The 21,079-nt window shown below is 36.0% G+C and overlaps 1 protein-coding gene across 10 annotated transcripts in view; it reads left to right on the top strand.

The window, feature by feature from the left end:
* The window catches only part of CADPS2 (calcium dependent secretion activator 2), a 496,507-nt gene that overhangs the window by 256,307 nt on the left and 219,121 nt on the right, over nucleotides 1-21,079 (top strand). For all 10 annotated transcript variants that reach the window (XM_044759580.2, XM_044759476.2, XM_070512671.1 and 7 more), the window contains exon 8: nucleotides 20,230-20,369. In XM_044759580.2, the coding sequence (XP_044615515.1) occupies nucleotides 20,230-20,369 (140 nt within the window). The remainder of the gene's footprint in view (nucleotides 1-20,229; nucleotides 20,370-21,079) is intronic.

Below are 21,079 nucleotides of genomic sequence, written 5' to 3'. Positions count from 1 at the left end.
ATAGTCACCTCCTCGTACCTGGAATATATGTATCCTCTAATTCTGGTATCTCTCCACTATACTCAGCTTCCTCTGGCAGTAAAAGCACTAACATTAGAGTAGATTTGTAATCTTAACACCTCTCTATGTGAAAGATTTTCTGTGGTCTTGTTTACAAAATAGATGTGTTCCAATGAGTAGCCTATGCAGTTATCTTCTGTAATGTGCACCTGTCTTACCCAGACTTGAACACTGCATTCACAGCTATTTTCCAGAGGATAAAGCCTTTAGAAATTTGGCTTGAAAATTACTGGTGATGGTGGACAGCTTGTGTGATGCTGGAGTTGAGGGAGACTAGGATCATTGTGTATATTGGAATTTTTTTCCGCAAAGTTGGGATTTCTATTCATTTCAAATCCTCTTCCTCTTCTATCTCCTTTGTACTGTTGGAGTTTCTGCATTTTAGGGATTTTGTGAAGCTATACCCACATGCCAGAAATTGTGAGTCTGCACTCACGTTCCAGGTTTCCTCTTCTGTTTTTTTTTTTTTTTTACATGTATCTGTTAATACCTAAGAGAACTAAGCCATATTGTTCATTCATTCATGTGCTTATATATTTTTGCATTTATTCATTCAACAAAGGTGTATAGGTGGCATAATTTAACAGAAGAGCCCTGGGGACTACCTGTGGTTTGATGGGTTTATGAATCAGGATTTTTCATTTAAGCTATTGCTACATTAATTTTACCTTATTTCTTTATTGTAACTATTTTCTCACTGTCTAATAGCCATTTTAAGTCCAATGCTATAAAGTAATTCTTGAGATATTTTTAATTCATTTCTCAGCTGACCAAATATGTATTTAATAAATTTTTAAATTGTGTACATAAGTGGTATATTTTCCAATCACTTGTATGTCTGAGAAAGGCATTATGTTGCCTTGCTCCTTTCAAACAAGAAAGATAGCTTTTTCTGTCTATACAAGAGTTTCTCAACCTCAGCACACTATTGATATTTTGAGAAGGATAATTTATTGTTTGGAGCTCTCTTGTGCATTTTGTGATATTTAACAGCATCCCTGGACTCCAGTCAAAAGCTGCCAGTAGTTCCCCCACCCTTAAGTCAAGATGATCAAAAATGTCTCCAGACATTGCCAGAAGCCCCTGGGAGCTGTGCAGAATCCCCACTGTTTGAGATCTGTTGATCTAAACTAATGACCTCAGTAGGTTCCATGATTATAAATATCATTTGTGTGTTAATGATTTCCAATTTTCTATTATTTTTCTTCCTGGGAGCTTCAAATTTGTATGTCCAACCTACATACTTGGTATTTCTAATTGTATGTTAACAGATATCTCAAACTAAAAATATTTTTGAAATAGAACTTATGATCAGCACCCCCATAAAGTCTTCCATAGAGGTATTTGTCAAGACAATGACCTCAACATTGCCTTTGTTTCTCCTTCCTTCACCCTAATACCCAATCTATTTGCCAATTCTGTCAGCTTTTCCCTAAATTTATCCTGAATACATTCACATTAACGTCTCTTCTACCCTAATTCAAGACACCATCATTCCTTGGTAGTGATAGTATGCCTAGTACTTTCCCCTTTATCATCTTGTCCCCTCTGATCCAGCTTCCACACCTCAGCCACTGTGCTCTATTTAAAATTAAAAATCACATTATTTTGTCCTTATAATCTTTTCCAATGTCTTCTCATTTATTTGGAATAAAAATAAGACCCCTCATCATAGTTAGCATGCCCAAGAGGGGTTCACAAGCTGGGGCCCTGGACCAGCAGCATCAGCACCAGGAAAATTGTTAGAAATGCGATCTCAGTCCCCAGTCTGGATCTGCTGGATCAGAAACTCTGGGGGTAGGGTGCTGCAATCTTTTTTAACAAGGCCTCCTGGTAATTTTGACACACACCAACATCGCAGAACCCTGCTCCTCATGAGCTAACCCTCCTTTCTCCAAACTCATCTCCTGTTATAAGCACCTTGCTTACTGTCACCCTTCCTTCATGCTTGGCTTTCTTTCTGTTCCTCAGACATATCACACATTCCTGCTGTTAGATGTGTTATAGTGAGCACGTTTGTGCACACCCACAATTAGAAGAAATTGGTGATCATCTCTGGATGATAGAGCTATCGGTAATGGTTCCCATATATTTATCTACTTTTATACTTAGAAACAGCAACAAATTTTTTAATTTGAAGGAAGAGGCCTCACACGACTTGAAATCTACAGTCTAAAGCTTTATGAATATATATCCGGGGGTCTTAGTTTTTAAAGTGAAATTTTTTAATTAAAATTTTGTGTAACATTTGAATTTGACAGACAAGCAACACAGCCCTTAAAATTTATACCACAGGGGGATATCACTGACCATCTATTAAAATGGCTAAAATATGACCATACTGACAAATGCTGACAAGGGTACAAAACAACAGAAACTTAATCTTTGTTGGTGGAGATGCCAAATTGTACAGCCACTTTGAAATAAAACGTGACAGTTTCTTATCAAGTTAAACATAGACTTACCATATACCCAGCAATTGCCCTTGTAGGTATTTACCCAAGGGTTTATAAAGTTCATGTCTACACGAAAGCCTGTATGTGAATGTCTATAACAGCTTTATTCATAATTGCTAAAAACCAGAAGCAGTAAGATGTCCTTCAACAGAGGAATGGATAAACTAACTATGGTGTACATCCATACAGTGGAATACTATTCAGCATTAAAAATATTAAGTCATGCAACAACATAAATGAAACTTAAATGCAAGTGAAAGAAGTCAGACACAAAAGACTACATATCGTATGATTTGTTCTAGAAAAGGAAAAACTATAGAAACAGAGAACAGAGGAGTGTTTGCTAGAGACTGACCAAGGGGGAAATGGTTGTCTACAAAGGGTGTATAGGGAACTTTTAAGGTGAGGGAACCATTTTGTATGGTACCTGGTGTTGGATGTGTGAATGTGTGTATTTGCCAGAACCCATAGAACTGTACATCAGAAATAATATATTTTAATGTGTGTAAACTAACACACACACACATCAGTCAAGGATGTCAAAGGGATCCCAGTGTGAAATGCAGCGGTTACAAATGAACTGAGTTGTATTATGGCAGTATGACGTAGCTGCACTGAAAGGGGCAATGAGAAAAGAAGCACACCTAAGTAACCCAAGAGAAAAACAGTAACATGCAAACATTACCTTAGCCAAGTGATGAAGATTAACACTACCAGTGATGCTGTGTAGCTATCATGTACCCCTAATATGATGTTATGAGAAGGGCACACTTCACCTCTGTGCTATTCTTTTGGAAAACCCCAAGATAAATCCAGCCTAGGTATGAGAAAAACATCAGAGCAAACCAGACTAGGGGACATTATACAGGCTAATTGGCCAGTACTTTTTAAGACTCTCAGGGTCAGGAAAAACAGGACTGAGAAATTGTCACACACAGATCATAGGAGACTAAGGAGGTGTGACAACTAAATGTAACATGGTGTCCTGCATTGGATCTTGGAACAGAAAGAGGACATTAATGGAAAAACTGTTGGAATCCAAATAGAGTCGGCGTTTAGTTAATAGTAATGCACCAATGTAAGTTTCATGGTAGTGTATACTGTTAATTATGGGGGAAACTGAGAGGTATACAGAAACTTTCCATACTATCTTTGCAACTTTTCTGTAAGACTTAAATTTTTCCAGCATGTAAAAGCTTGGTTTTAAAAAGATGTATAATAAAGAAGGCTTTTAAATATTTTTTCAAAGTATTCCTAAGAACATTCAAAATGTTCCTAAGAAATGAACATTTTCTTACATCACTTCAATTCCATTATTCTGCCTAGGAAATTTAATATTGATTCAATAGTATATAATATGCAGTCAACATTCAGAGTTCCCTAATTATCCCATGTCTATAAAAGCTGGGTTCCACCCCCCAACCCATTCCAGAATACAACCCAGGATCATGTATTGCATTTGATTGTCTTGACTCTTTAGTCTTCTTTATTTTACAATGCTTTTCTCTGCTTTTTTTTTTTTTTTTGGCCTTCACTGTAATGATATTTTTGAAAAGTTTGAACTAATTTCATAGAACGTTTTTCATTCTGGATTTGTCTTACTGGCTTTTCATGATTGAATTCAGGTAAACATTTTTGGGAAGAACACTACCTAGGGGAGGTTTTGTGCTCCCCGTTGCATCATATCAGGAGTCATGTAGTGGCAGATTTTCCTGGTACTGATGATGTTAATTTAGTCTGATCCCATCAGTCTTTGTTTTCTGGCACTTGAGATATTAACAGACTTGCCCTGTACTCTCCCTGTCTCAGGTCTATAATCAGCACTAGGTTCCTTTTGGTGATAATGGAATTTAGGTACTAGCATTCTATGTATCATCACTTCTGGTTAAGAAATATGTTTTTAAGAAAAATCATGAGTTTACTGGTTCCCCAAAGCATCAATATATTTACTCATTTTCTGTCTTTAATGCATACAAAATCATTTCAGAAATACGGTACCAGTACCACAACCAACAACAAACTTGCAAAGTAAAGGTCAGTATTTCTTTGGAGTTCTTTTTGTTACTGTGTTCAAAAGTAACAGCGCAATAGGAGAAAAAAACTTATTTATATTCTAAATAGTGAAAATCGCTGAAGAAACTGCAGGTTCCGCCATTATGGAGATTTTCGCCAACAAATCTATCAGATACTAGTTTTCACCCAAGCAATTCACTGAAGGGCATCTTTGATCAGTTTTGCCCTACTGAGTAAGGCTATCTCCACTGACTTTGTTAAGTGTGATCTGGAGGCATTTACTCGCTGGATCTCAGACCCCTTGTCTATAAATTGAGCGAGGTGAAATAGGAAATCTCTGTTGTCATTAAAGTTCTAGTTCTCTCTCATTGTGTTGGTTTACTGGTTAGTATTACTGCTCACTATTCAAAAACAATCCCATTTAATTGTCTTGGAGGATGGTAGTAACATTCCATGTTTAGATAAGGGAAGTGAGATCAGAGGTTAAGACCCGTAAGTTAGCAAGTGAAAGAGTCAAGATTTGAACTTGGGCTTTATGGCCCCAAAGTCTATGCCCTAAAACAATCATTAAATACTACACCCAATAAAGTGAGGAAATTTGACAATATTTTACAAATCATGCTGTGGGTGTGCGCCAATTTGATTTCGTGACATAAAGCAGGAACTGAATATTCTTTAAACTAAAGTCATTTTATGCATAGTCATTGAGTACATTTTATATCATTTTATACAATGATTCAAATCTTATTAGGTTACTCTCTGGCTGCCAGTGTGCCTTTGTTTGTGTCAGTGCTGACGCTTTAGGACGTGTTTGAAAAGACTCAAGTTCTGGGCCCACACTTTTCTTTTAGTTGGTTTGGGGTAAGGCCAGGAAGGAGTACTTTAAGCACTTCTCAGAAGAAACTAATGTGCATATAGGGTTGAGAAGCACTGGTGCAAATAGTATCACTGATACTACTGTGCAGCCAAGGTTGAGAACTAGGAACTCAACAATAAGAAAAAAATCTATCCTAGCATACAGTTTTGTGAGATGATAGCTCAAATTTAAATAGGCATTGGGCAGTTGAAGGTTATGTTCTTTGGCAAGTGCTCAGCATGCAGATTTTGTTTGTAGGTGGCAGATGCAAACACCTATTATGGAAGTGGAGGTGGCATATGGAGATTTTTCATTCGAATTGGTGGCCAACCCTCCACCAGGTGCTAAGGGAATACCTGGAGACAGAACGTGGAATTTTTCATATTGCATGTATGTCCTAGCAGGTAAATAGTTAAGCAGTCCAGCACCCAAAAGTGTATAGTTCATCGTAATCAAAATGATTTTGTCCTAAAAAACTTTAAAAGTAAGGCTTACTTAACATAGCTGTATAAAAATCTAAATAATGATCTCACACACAGCTATTTGTAGGCAATGCAATTTCCACTGAGTCTTTCAGAATGAATTAGTGTACTCCTGGGTAACTAACTGGACAAATGGTGTTCTTGAGTACAAAATAAATTTTTGAAGTTTCTACCCAAATAACTTTTTAGTTTTAGCCATGTTGCTGTAAAGACATTCTTTCTGACAGTTGTTAGAAGAAGAACCTATTGTCTGTTCTTGGACTCTGAGTCCATAGCCTTGGTACCATGTTATCGGTATACGTGGGAGGATACTGGTGGTTCTGCCCTCTGAAGATGGAGACACATACAAATCAGAGACTCTATTTTTCTTTATAGTGTAATGGAGCCAGAACATCATCTTTTCTTCTAATTTGATTAAACAATATTTCAAGATAGCAGAGGTTAAAAGTTTGTTCACCTCTTAGATATACATTTTGAGAGTAGTAATACTCTTGAAATTAAGGTTTTAATTTTGTATTTTTCTCATCTTTTTTTTTCTTTGAGTATCTGTTTCTATTCAACATTTCTTAATATGGAGATGTTCATACCTAATAATTCGAAGTGGCAGTCGTTATGCTTGTTTTACAAATGTAAATACTATATGGAAACAGCAGGTGTTGGTTAATTTCAGATACATTTTAAATATGAAGATAAATGAGGCTTGCTGTATTGAGTATTTCATTGAAATGAACTATAATCTTTCAAACAGCTTGTTACATCTTAATGTAGCAAGTAAAAATTAGCTTATATAATTGCCTGTTTCATCCAGCTGTTTCTTCTGTTTTATGAAGCATCAAAGGCGATCCATCTGAGGAGTTGTCAGAATATGCATGATTTTTGTTTCTGAAACTTGACAAGAGAGAAGCGATGTAGTGGTGTGTTCAAGCATCCGTCTTCTTGAGAGAGAAATACTGTCTTAGGAACTCTCACTCACTGGTTAGTCTTTCTCTTTCTTTGCCCCTCTTGTTTTTCTGGAGTACATCCTTTTTAGTTTTTCTCATTTATGTAGTTCTGGTTAAGTTGAATTCTCTATAATTTTCTCATTTATGTTAAAATTTTTAGGAGCTAATTATTTTAACCAAATTCAGTATAATTTACTGCACATCCCATACATATAAGTGGTCAGGACCCATTGAGTTTAAAGCATGTTTATAATTGCTTGGTTTATAGGCTGCCATCATAGAACTTCTCATTTCAGCAAATAATCATACAGTTAAATTCCTAAAAATCACTTTTAGTCCTTTCCTTCACTCAAACAGACAAAAATCTATATTTGAGGATTTAAAAAATGTTCTAGGCATTAATTGAATTTGATTGATCTACATATGAATCAAAACATTCGAGAAGCTTCTAGTGAAATCATAATCACAGGAGTTTGTTTCAATTTGAAAGCGAAGTTTAATATTCTATTTTACTGAAAGCACCGGCACTTGATGACGGCTACTTTAGGCAGTGAATTAATAGCATTTTCTGCAAAATGGAATGGAGGTTCATTTGCATTTGATATCTGTCTAACCCAACTCACCATATGCAGTAGACTTAAATTATTTTTGTGGTTCTAGCAAGTAGTGTAGCTTTTCTGAAACTAAAAATCACAGGAAAAGGTCTCCCTGCTCTAATCCACTCATGGAACCATTCCTCACAAGGTTTTCTTGTCCTATCTCGGAAGCCATAACCGTGACAAGAAGCAGGACCACAGACAGGTAGAGGCCCAGATATGATTTATATATGGTACAAGTTCTTTCTAAATATTTTCTTCTAGCAGCAATTAATTATATCTGGCTCATTAATCACATACCGTGAAGTGTTAGAGGAGCGACTTATTCTAAGTCCGACTTTGAGGGAAAGGAGAACTTTGCTAACAGGTATCAGTTGTTCCTCAGTGAGTCTGCCTCAGGCCTTCTCTGAGGTCGGGGCTGGCATCCTCACTGCAGAGACAGAGGAAAGCATTTTCTTACTCTCTCACCTCTAAAAGTGGGTGAGCAAGTTATAAATCTGTGTCCTCCATGGTGGGTCCATGTCGGGGATTATAGTACCAGAAGGTGACATTTCAGTTTCCCCAGAATAATAGAAGGCTGCCTCTGCTCTAGAGAGAACAAATGTTAGACACAGACAGTGTGCTAATCCCTTATTTCTAATAGGTGATAATGTTATTTCATTATGGTTTTAATCTGCGCTTCTCGAACAACGAATGCTAATCATGTTGAACATCTTTTTGTGTGCTTTTCTGTCATCTCTACATCTTCTTTGATGAAGAATCTGTTCAAATATTTTCCCCAATTTTTAATTGGCTTGCTTGTTTTCTTATTCTTGAGTTTGGAAAAGACCATAATATGTCGTTTACACATCCTTTATCAGATTTGTGATTTGTAAATATTTTTCTTCCAGTCTCCAGCTTGTCTTTTCGTTCTGTTTGCAGTGTGTTTCAAAGAGCAGAAGTTTTTGATTTTGACGAAGTCCAGTTTATGAATTTTTTTCTTTTATTGCTTGTGCTTTTGGTACTATATCTAAGAAATCTTTGTCTAACCCAAGTTCAGAATTCTCCTATGTTTTCTTCTAGAAGTTTTATAGTTTTAGATTTTTACATTTAGATCTTTGCTCCACTTTTAATTTTTGTATCTAGAGCTCAGATAGATCAACATTCACATTTTTTGTATGTGAATATCCAGTTCTAGTACCTTTTATCGAAAAGACTCTCTTCACTGAATTTGCTTAGCACTTTCTTTGAAAATCAATTGTATGTTTGTGGGTCTATTTCTGGACTCTTTGTTCTGTTCCATTGATTTAGTTTCCTCTCTTGATGCCAATAGCACACTGCCATGATTACTTGAGCTTCATCATAACTCTGTCATATCAAGTTCTGATAGTTCTCCAGCTTTGTTCTGTTCTTTCCCCCCTCCAACCCCACGTTGTGTTTGCTCTTCTAGGTCCTTTGCTTTGCCCTATAAATTTTAAAGTCAGGTTGTAGATGTCTACGGGAAACACCCAGTGTGATTTTGATTGTGATTGGCACTTAATCTGTAGATCAGTTTGGGAAGTGACCAACAATATTGAGTCTTCCTTTGGTAGTTTTAATTTAGATATTGCTAGTATATTGAAATATAATTGACTTTTTTATATTGACCTTATATCTGCAATCTTGCTAAACTCACTAGTCTTCATAGCTTTCTTGTAGATTGTTTTTCCATAGACAATATTGTCTACAAATAAAGCTAGTTTTAATTTTTTCTTTCCAGTCTAGAAACTTTTGTTTCTTTTTGTTGCCTGTTGTACTTAGTAGCACCTCCAATACAGAGTTGAGCAGAAGTGGACATCTTTGTGTTGTTCCTGATCTTATGGGGAAGCATTCAGTCTTTCAACATTCAGTATAACGTTGGCTGTAGGTTTTTGGTGGATCGTCTTCATCAGGTTGATAAAGTTCCTTCTGCAAACTTTTAAAAAATATATTTTGGCTCTGACTTTATTATTTGTTTTATTTATTTTTGTTTTTTTCATGATATTTTTTCTCTTTCTTAAAAGCTGAAGCCATTAATTTGAGAAAAATCTTTTTTCTAATATAGGCATTTAGTGCTATAAATGCCTACTCTCTAAATATTGCTTTAGTGGCATCCCACAAATTTTTTTTCCCTCATTTTCTTCTAATTCAAAATACTCTCTAAGGTTTATTTTGATTTCTTCTTTCACCCATGGGTTATTAAAAATGTTATTTACTTTCCACGTATTTGAGAGCTTTTCAGAGTTCTTTCTGTTACTGATTTCTAATTGAAGTCTATTGTGCTTAGACAATATACTTTATATGAGTTTGATCCTTTTAAAATTTATTGAGGCTTCGTTTATAGCCCAGAATATGGTGCATCTGGTGAATATTCCATGTGCATTTGAAAAGACTGCATATTCTTCCATTGTTCAGGAGAGTGTTTTATAAATGTCAAATAACTCAAGTTACTGTTCACATCTTTCATATCCTTATTTACTATCTACGTTTTTTAAATCAGTTATTGAGAGATTGGTACTAATCTTAGTATAATTTGGGGTTTGCTGTATCATTTTTTGCTTCTCATATCTTGAAGATCTGTTGTTAGGTGCATAAATATTTAGGATCACTATTCCCTCCTCACTACTTGACTGCTTTGTCATTACGAATGACCCTCCTTACCCCTGGTATATACTTTGATTTAAAATCTACTTTATCTTAGCCCTCCCAGCTTTCTTTTAACTAGTGTTAGCTATTAAATCTTTTTTCCATCCTTTAATCTGTTTGTTTTTGTTTAAAATGTTTATTGAAGCTTCCTACAATTGGATCTTTACTTTTTATATCTCTGCCTTTTAATAAGAGTATTTAAACTATATTTTAATGTGATTATTGGTATGGTTAAGTTTAAATCTGTTTAGGTATTTTTTCTTTGTGTCATATATCCTTTATTCCCTCTGTCCCATTTTTCTTCTTTTAGACTAATTGAATATTTTGTATGGTTCTATTTTTTTCTTCTTTGTTGGCTTATTACCAATAACTTATTTTCGATGTTGCTTTAACTCATCAAAGTCTAACTTCAAGTGATACTGTAACACTTCGTCTATGGTATAAGAACCTTATAATATTATATCTCTATTTCCTGTTGAAAGTAAGGCCTAAGACATACTATCATTTCAGCAACAGTATCTACCAGTTTCTGACCCACAATACATGTCTAATTAATGTTGGAAGGATGACTGCACAAATGAATAAATCTCCTGAAGCTTGCCTGATTCCATTTCATTTCTCCTCTGCAAAGTTATAGTAGACAGTAGAATGAGTCACTTTAACCAAATGATAAAATGGAACAACAATTGCACAATGATACTTGGTTTGGATCCTGTAGCAAGGGTGAGATTCTAGTATGTTCAGTTCATCTCTTATAATACACAGAAGAAGCAGGTTGGAACGTCCTCAAGTCCATTACTAACCTCCTCTTTTAGTTATTGCATTAAGAAAAGAAGTCCTTGTGTGTCTTGGAGCTATCCAAAACCACTTAAGAATTCCACCTTTATTGTTTTCAGCACTGGTACCGAAAAGCTAAGTACTTTTATCCCCTGCTAGTTTTTATTATATGTATTGTATGAGTCAAAAATAAAGTCTTTAGGTCAAAGGTGCAAGATTCACATTAGTTGGTTGTTGAGCATCACAAACTGAAAAGTTTGAAACCTGCTTCCAGAAGACATTGATTCTGGTATTGATATTAGCTCTGCTATAATAACCATGAGGGCATGAGCAAGTCATTTAACCTGTGTCTCTCTGCCCTGACATTTATTCCCCAGCACCTGTCCATCTTATCATTTATTTTTCTGAATTCATTCAGTTCTTTGGAGGACATGAAAATGTGTCACCAAGATTTCTCAACCTCATGCTTTCCTGTTTGTCTTCCTTTTCTATTATTTAAATAACTTGTGACTAGTTTGCATACATATAGAATGACAAATTGGGAATGTTTTCATGAGTCTTATCATTTTGGCAAATTGTTAGGTTATTATTAGACCTTGCATAAATTATTGTTAGGTGATTATTAGACCCTGCATAAATTTATTATTCAAATGAAGAATAAGAATTCATCTTCACTCTTCAGAGTGATAGTTGGTTTTTAATATAAATACCAATGCTTATTTGTAAATTAGTCAATCCCAAAACATTTTGCTATAATTGTATATTCCATCTCTTCAGTTTAAGGATGCAGTTGAAGTTATCCAAGTTTAGACATCGTCTGTAACTCCCTCCTTTCTATCCTACCATCATATATTATGGATTGACAGTAATAAAATTGACTTGGCTGTAAGAATTCTTATAGTGCTTAATAACCAAAGAGTGAACAAAGCTAAATTAGTTATTATAATGTTTGTGAAATAATTAAGGGAATAATGTATTGGAATGGGGAGGGGATGTAAAACTGAAGATGTCTATTGTTATCTTGAAGTAATTTTCCTTAGGTGTTCATTTAACCTCAGTGTCAAGTTATTTACATAACAAGAGTAATGCCTATCTTTTAAGGGTGATGTGAGAATTAATTTCAATTTCAAAAAGCACGATGAGACATTCAGTTGAAAGGTTCTTTTATAAATGCCAGGCATTATTATAACCAAACTAGTAAAAAGAAACATGATAAAGCCACTCATGCGGTGTCCTCTCTAATAGAAACTGTATTGGTAAGGAAATATAAAGGTTACTGCTATTCATAATTTATGGCTGAGGGGAATAGATCAAGAATAATAATGATGCTTTCCTGTCTGGATAAGTCTTAAAAAAACAGAGATGTAGCTGTGATAGAATATATTGCTTCGTCCAAGGAAAAGTATGAAATCAATACCTAACAATCAAGAAAAGTCATTAATAAGATGAATAAAGGGCCAGTATCTTTAATTCGGCTATGAAAAATATAGTGACAAACTTGGCTATGTCTTTCAAAATCTTCAAAGAAGACTTTGAAATGAAAGAAATAATGCTGATCATCATTTGGGTATATGGAACTTGGAATTTGTTAGTGATATGTACATGATGGCCTTCATTCTAGTAATCAAAATAATCATCCTCATTGTCAATACTTTAAAAAATTTTTTTGATTTATGGTACAGGAAGTCAAAACTTTAAGTTAATTAACACAAAGTGAGAAAAATTACATACAAAAGATTTTCATACGAGCAGAATACTTCAAGAATGTGAGAGAAATAATCACACATGTACACAAAACCTCTTGTTAAGGAAATCTGTATGTAAGTATATCGAACCACACACGTAGCAGAAGGAATTTAAAAGGTAAATTTAGTGTTTATGATCAAATTTCAGCTTTTATTGTCCATGTATTAGTTTCCTATTGCAACTTTAACAAATTACCAAAAACGTAGTGGCTTAAAATAACACAAATTTATCATCTTAGAGTTATGGAGGTCAGAAGTCCAAAATGATTTTCCTTGGGCTAAAATCAAGGTGTTGGCAGGGTTGCCATTTGATTTATGGTACAGGAGCGTCTAAGGGAGAATGCAGATTTTTACCTTTTCAGCTTCTGGAAGCTGCCTGTATTCCTTGGCTCATGGTTCCCTTCCATTTCCAAAGCCAGCAAGGTCTGGTTGACTATTTCTCACATCACTCTAACACTCTCTTTTCTGCTTTCCTCTTCCATATAAGAACCCTTGTGATTGTATTGGGCCCACCTGGAGAATATCCCTAAGGTCAGCTGATTAGCACTCTTAATTCCATCTGCTACTTCAGTCTCCCTTTGCCATGTAAGGTGACATTCACATGTTTTGGGGATTAGGACATAGCCATCTTTGGGAGACTATTATTCTGCCTGGCACCATCCAGAAATGGAAAGATGAGAGTTTCCTAAGTTTTTAGAGACTGGCAAGTAAATGGCCTACAAATTCTGGCATTTACTACTGTAATTTTCTGCTATCAAATTTTGGCAATACTTTAGTTGGCAAGCCTTTTTCTCTTTTGACCTCCATCAAGTATCAATTGTATGTTCACATTTTTGTTTCTAATTTCTCTAAGCATCTGTCCATCCATCCATCTAGTCAACCAACCAACCAAGCAACCAACAAATTCTTGGTAAGTGTTTACTATAGGATGTGAAGTGGGGGACCTTGGTGAAGAATGGCTAAATCAAAGATAGTGGTTTAAATAACCCTTTGAGCCACAGATAAATTATTGCTCTATGTACCACAAAATAGCTCTTACCTTTAGGGAGCATACTCTGTTAACTGCATTCCAAAAGCCCCTTCACATGATGGTTCATTGTTAAGTAGAGATATCAGAAAAGATTTAGGAATAATTTACACACCTTGGTTTTTCTTTTAGATGCCCTTTCCTCAAATCCCATCATGCAAATAACAAAGCTTTTCATCTCTTATCTTTTAACAAGCTAATACCAGGGAAAAAGTATATAATTAAGATAATACTTTCCTCTTTGTCTTTTATTCAGTTTCTCCTTTTTTTTGAAAAAGGCCTTATCAAAAAAGTACTATATAGAAAGAAGGGGATGCGTGGTTCTCTGTCAGGCCAAGTACACATTTGATAAGGAGTTGGGAGTTTGATCATCTCAATATTGTAAATTCTAGGATTCTTTCCCGCTTTGAAAACAAAGGGAACTGGATTTAGCCCGTGGACAATACAGTTGACAGAAGACTTATTCTAATCTTTGAGTATACAAAAGAGCATTGTGTCAGTGAGAGCGAGCGGGCGTTCTTTGTTTCAACTAAGCAGGACAGGAAGCAATAGTATCAAATCAAAGGAGAAATAATTTAGATTAAGCAACCTCAAGTGTATTAAAACACTGGAAAATGCTACTAAGAAGGATGTAGATTTCTCTCCAGAAAAATCATCTGATTCATCTTCTCCACCCACTGAAAATATAGGGACTCTGATATTGGAGAACGTATATGCTAGTTGTTAAGATGTGCTAAAGAAAAATGTATTGAAATGAAGTAAATTCAGTTAGTCCTTTCCCAATACATACTCTCTTAAGGTCCCTAAGCTCTCAAGAAGCTACTTGAAAGGTTCACAGAGAATAGTCATTGTGAATCTTTGCTAAACTATAAAATCTGTTAGTTGAATGAGAAAGATAGAAAAATGTCAACTGAACCCAAAAAAGTCAAGGTTTCTCCTGGAGGTAGCTCTACTGATCTGAAGAGATGTTCCCTTGGGCGTTTCCTTAAAATATCCTGTGTCTCAAGGACATCTGTCAGCAAAAAGGATTTTTAATCACAAATTGAAACATGGTTCCAGCTAAGAGCATTTTCAGTCCCTTCTTACTCTGGTTTAAAGATGTATTTTTAAAGCTAATTCATTTCTTGGTTGGATGTTAGGACACCTGGCCACATGTTGAGTCACATGAGTCCTCTCCAGAATGTATACAGCTGGATAGAGGGGGATTATTCTTTACTCAAGGGTATGAAAATTTGATTATGTCATTCCCTGGCTTAAAAGCATCTTTTTACTGCATGTTGTAGAATAATATACAAACTCCTCAGCAAAACACCTTCTTTCACCGTCTGTCCCTAGTCTTCATTTCTGGTCTCCTTCATCAGCACAACCTTCCCACTTTCTTGTTCTTTTGAACCTACCTGGCCATATCCTCATCCCTCCTGCCTTTGCACACAGTGTCCCTTCTAGCTGAACTGATCTTGCCTAATCTTGGCTCACTTGAGTTAAGTGAAGTCTTCTCCCATTTCTCAAATAGATTTTGTCCCTCAAACCATCACAGTCTGCCCTCACCTAAACTTTCTCTGGCTGAGATCTCTAGTGACTTCTTGGTTGTTAAACCAAGTAATAGCCTTTCTGTCCTTACTATGCTTGACCTCTCGATTGTCATCTGGCACTGTTGGCCACTTCCTGCTTCCTGAAACACTCTCCATCTTGAATGTAGTACGTCACACCTTTCTGGTTTTTCTTCTGTCTCCTTGGGCTCTGGTCTCAATTGTCGAGTTCTCTTCCTTTTCCTAACCTTCAAAAGTGAGTGTCCACAGGGTATTCTCCTTAGTGTTGGATGAGATAGATAATTGACATGGCAGAAAATATAATGAGCATTTGTATTGGTTGAAGTTCTTTTGGTGCAAGCAATGGAAACTGACTGAGGTTGGATCCAGAGAACAAAAAGCTGAACAATCAAGCTTGCGGAAGGGCTTGGGAAGCAAAGGTGGTGGTAAGAATGTCAACGTCAGAATTGTGAGCCTTTTTCTAGGGTGCTACTCTTGGAGTTATTCACTTCCAGCGCCTCATATCTTTATCACTCAGTCGCTTCCTCATGTTTTTGCCTTGTGAGTCTTGTGTGTTCTTTTATACTCCCAAATGGAACAGTAATTCCTCTATGACGTCTGTCTTGATTGCTCCTAGCTTTGAGCTAGAATTGTACCAAATATGCATATCTATTATTTTACCAGAGGACTACCATGCAATTATTGTGCTCGTGTGGCCTTTTTTCTTTCTTTAGGCTAAGAGATACTTATGGGGAAAGGCAGTGAACTTTTTACTTAGCCCCAGAGTCTATCTAGCCTCCCCTCAGTTTTCCTATATTTTTCCCCCTAGTTTTTTTAAGTCTTTACTGAAATAGAGTTTAGAAATATAGAGAGTTGTGAAGTCATAGGTCACAAAGTTCAACTAATGTGATACATGCACAAATATACATGGCTTGGCTTTGAGGTTTCTTAAGAGAGGGGAAACAATGTAGAGGTGCCAGCTTATACGAGTATATTTTAAGAGAAAGATCCTTCTGACCTCATACTACTCTAAATGTTATGTTATACTTTATTTTTAAGTTTTTTTCTTCCTGTATATTAAATGTGACAGAGTTTTAAACATAGCCTAAAAAACCATTTTGTGTTTTTCATTACACCTTAGCAAAGATGGCAAGTAATGTTGACATTTTATTATGAAGAAGATACATTGGCTTTATATATAAGATAAGAAATCATAAAATGTGTTGTGTCATGCTAAGTGACAAGACATTTAGAGTGTTGGTGACAAAAATAAACTAGACGAAGCAGAAGTGTGTATAGGAAGGTTAAGAGAAATAAATAGCAAAGAACAAAATACTTTGCTAGATAGTGTGAGAAGCCAGCTATTTTGAACAGAGCTATAATTTAATTTAGATGTGAGGCTCGAATACAGAAGAATCCTTAGTAAATTTTTATGTCTAAGTGTTTTAATTACTGTACTATCAACATCAGACACATCTCTCGGAACATGAACTAAGTCCTCTTGAAGTGGAACTGCTTAACCTGAAAAAATTCTTTTAAGCACTTATTTGTGAAAGATTTATGAAGCAAAACACTTTGTTAATCTACCAGTTAGGATACTACTAAATGGTGTAACAAACAAATGACAGCATTTCAGTAATTCAAAACAGTAGCACCTGTGTAACAGTTGACTATGGGTGTTCCTGACAGATGGGTAGCTTTCCTCCACATGGTGATTCAGGGCGTTAGTTTCTTCTATTTTATGGTGCTCTCATTTCCTAGGGCATTGGAGCTCTCTGCGTTTGGCTGGCAGATGAGTAAAGAGGGATGAAGAAGACATACCTGTATCTTAATCATCTTTCCCCAAAGTGACACTTACCACTTTACTTCGTATTCCATTAGCTAGAACTTTTGTGTGTCCCTACTTAAATGCAATGGAGCTGGAAAATATAGTCCTTGGTTGACTAGCTGCTTCCTAGCAACAGTTCTATACTAGTAAAGGCATGAATCCTAGTGGATAGTTAGGTGATCTGCCATAGTTCACCCCTACAGCCAAGGGTAACAAGAGGTGTTACCCTTCCTCCTACACATAACACATTCACTTCAACTCTAGAGAAACAACCCAAAGTCTCATCTTGTCCTTACATCCAATCCAGCATCCAACATCTCCATCAGGTCCTACTATGGCTCTTTTCAGCCCGACGACCAATGAACTAAAGTTTATGTTAACTTCCTACTCTTCCACCTCTCCTCCTCACCCTGCCCTAGCACAAACCCGATATTCAGTGGTGGACCAGGAACAGGAGAGCTACAGTTAAGTTTCCCATTTGAAAAAAGGGTGAAGTGGGAAATACACAGCAATAACTGTCCAATGACAATAATAAAATCCTGCCATGGCAGGCACTGTGAAGACACCTTGCCCTGGAAGTTTCAAGGTCTCCAGATTAGACCCTTAATATGTTTCTGAAAAGAACTTCTTTGTCCTTTATTCTCCCTGAGTCTTTGAGCTCTCCACACTGGGAGCCTCTTCGTTGTCTGTTATCATCCATGGCTAAATCATGTTAAAGGAGTATGACCACTTTCTACTTGTGCAATTTGGGAACTTGGAAACTATTTGACTTTTTATTTTTTCTGAGGAAGATTATCCCTGAGCTAACATCTGTGCTAATCTTCCTCTTTTTTGTATGTGAGTTGCCACCACAGCACAGCTGCTGACAAGTGGTATAGGTCTGTGCCCAGGAACTGAACCCAGGCTGCTGAAGTGGAGCATGCCAAACTTAACCACTAGGCCATGGGGCTGGCCCTTGTACAGGCCATTTTTATGACTAAGTTTAGAGTTTATTTGCCAGTAGAGTTCTTTTAGAAATAGAGTAGTTTTCATATCTATAGCTCTCCATTTGTTTTATGTGCCACTGTTCACACCTTTGTCAGTCACACTCCATCCAGAGAAACAGAGGCTGTTTCAGGTCTTTCAAATGGGGGAAATTTAACACAGGAAATTAGCCATACACCTGATAGAACAGAGATGCCAAATAGATGGTGAATAAACCCGGAGACTAACGAAATCAGAAAATTGCTGCACGCCCTAGGGATAGAAGGGTAGTAGGAAAAAGTCGTGGTATCAGATATTATCCAAGCTCTTAGCTCTGCTAATAAGAGACTATGAGCTCATTGAGGGATCTGAGCCATCCATATTCTTTCATCTTTGTGTGTCCCTGCATAGTGAGCTCTCAAATGTTTGAGCAGAGAGAAGCAGTGACTCTTTCCACTGACTTCGGTTAGAAGTACCCATCAGAAGATGAAAATGTGGCAGAAATGATGGTCTTCAATCCTGGGATGATCCTTAATTTGTGGATCAGCTGCCATTAGTTGTTTGGGGACCTCATCTTAGTAACCCATCCTCAGCATTTAGAGAATGAGAAATTGTCAGAGGTTTAATTTTAATATTCTCTTCCTGTATAACATGTTTAGAGTTTGGAACAATGCCAATTTTTGTATGAACTTAGAAGGAAGAATTAAAAAGGGATAAAGTCTGAGTTGCTCATGCCAACTAAATTAAAAAAAAAAAAAAAGGTGTATGAAGAAAGAGAAAAAGCTTTCCAGACTTGTAGGGAAGCAGCAGCTATACGGCCACAGAGGATACGTAGCTCTGTCTTAGTCTTTGATTCTTTTTTTGGAATCACCTAAGTTGATAATGACATTCTTTTGTCTACTGGGTTGAGCCGGAAATTACGAACTTATTTTTCTTTCCTGTCCTTTGAGAAAGATTCTGTAAAACATCGCATTGGCTTTAGCAGTCAGCTAGCTAATTACTAACTAATTAGCGGTAACTAATTCTAGAATACAATCATAAGTTTTGAAAACATCACAATGCCATTTAATCTGTTCTTGAATATGCCTTTATATGCTTAAGTGTATAGATATGCTGGACTCAGCTTAGCTGTGGGTTTTAGGAAAGGCTTAAGAGTCTCAAAACAGTAGATACATTTCACAACTTGGCAGTTCAGAATCGTTTGAGAAACTTTTATGATTATGTTGTCTTTCCTAGAGAGAAAAAGAGCCTTGCTTGAAAATTTCTCAGTGAATATTTCTACTTATATATGGAAATGAAGATTTGGGGGGGGTAGGCAGACAGAGCATGCCAAATTCAGTTGCCATGTTAGGCTTTAAAAACATTTTAGCATACTTGAGCATGTTTATAATTTTTCCACCTACATCTAAATTTCTGGTTTATTTACCTTTCACATTGGTTTAAAATAAGGATAGCTTAAAATGAAATGCACTGCATTTCATATCTTTATTTTGTCCTTCAGAATATGATGCTTCCATTTTAAGATGTCTGTTAAGGCTTGGGTATAGGCCTTGTCTAAATAGTGTCATGACTGACTAAAAAGCAGAAAATACATCATTTTGTCTATATGGCACCTAACGTCTGAAGAGTAGGCTTTTCTTTCCTGTGTTGACTTAGTGGAGCTGTAGTGTTGTGAAATAATCACTTGATAATTTGGCAATTTTATTAAAAATAATTGCTGTGTTTCAGTCATGATAATATCATCTGTATCGTTTTGAAAACGCAGTCAGGAAACAAATTCTTCTTCGGTATTGATCTAGAGCAGATAATGTGCTATGATCAGTCTTCTCCATCTCTAATTGAATTGATTTCCTTTAATAATATTTTGCAAGGAAATTATTAAAATAAGGTGTATTTTTGCTGCTTCACATAATTGGTTTTGCTTTTTAAGCATGCTATCTGTAATTTCAAAGAATATTTCTTTCTGAACTTCCTTGCCCTGAGGAGTTTAGAGTATTCTTGAAATTATAGGTGTCTATTAAGTATTTTTTAGCTGTCAATTCAACGGTAGCTGTTGTGCTATTAATTCATTATGAAGTGACACAGGAAGAAAACTCATTATATGATAATATGAAAACAGATATTTGTCAAAAAAAAAAATAAATGAGTCTGTATTGAAAAACCATCTGCTGTGGTGGGAGTCAAATGATTTATTAGACACATTTGGCCATGACACCTTCATTTCAAACAGGAAACATATAGAAAAGATTTCAGTTCCAATTCTTAGGCACTCTGTATTGGGCACTTAAATGTTTTCTTTTTTGTCCCTTACAGGTAATATTATACCCAACTTCTAATAGCTCCAAGTCCGCTGATTTGCACCGAATGATAGTTCCAAAAAATAGCCAGGACTCTGACTTAAAAATCAAATTGGCAGTACGAATGGATAAGCCACCACATATGAAACATAGTGGGTGAGTGTGTACTTGGAGATGGTTTTCTCCTTAATTATTGGATTTTATTTCAATGTATCATTTTTGTCAGTTTAATGGGAGACCCAGTGTATTAGCCTTTCACATGGAGTTTTCTCAAAAAATGATATACATAGGTTAACTCAATTTTTTTAAACTCATAGATATCTTTATAGCTAAATACGTGGATATTTAGTTAATATAACTGTTTGCATGCTAACATAACATTGGAACTTGGTTGCATGGGTACTATGCATCACTTATATTGATAAAGAACAGTGATATATGGAGATAACGTCTAAGAAATATTTTTCAAAATACAGTAATTGTTGAAACAAGCCTAGCATTCAGGTCCCTAGAAATAGTTAAACTTACATAGAATATATTAAAGCTATGAGTGGGTTCAGATCTAACTCGGAAGGCTGTACAAGTTTTGACAGGAGGGATATGAGTGTTCATCCAATGTGTGAGTGAAAAGTGAATCAATATTGGAGGAAAGTGATGCTGGCAGATAGGCTGGAAGTGTAGGGACTGCCTCCTGGGGATCGCCAAGGGTCAGAGTCGACTTTCATCTCTGCCAAGGTTCTTTTTCCCTTGTAGCTGGTGAGAGAACAGGTCTGAACTCTTGAATACAATAAGATGAGTTTATCAAAAACCTAGGTCTTTCTCAGATTAACACTTTAGGATTTACTACAGCCAGTTCCCAGCATCGG

This window comes from Equus asinus, chromosome 1 (genome assembly GCF_041296235.1).
Source record: "Equus asinus isolate D_3611 breed Donkey chromosome 1, EquAss-T2T_v2, whole genome shotgun sequence".
Classification (NCBI taxonomy): Eukaryota; Metazoa; Chordata; class Mammalia; order Perissodactyla; family Equidae; genus Equus; species Equus asinus.
The sequence above is the reverse complement of the archived record's forward strand: the minus strand, read 5'-3'. Positions and strand labels throughout refer to the sequence as shown.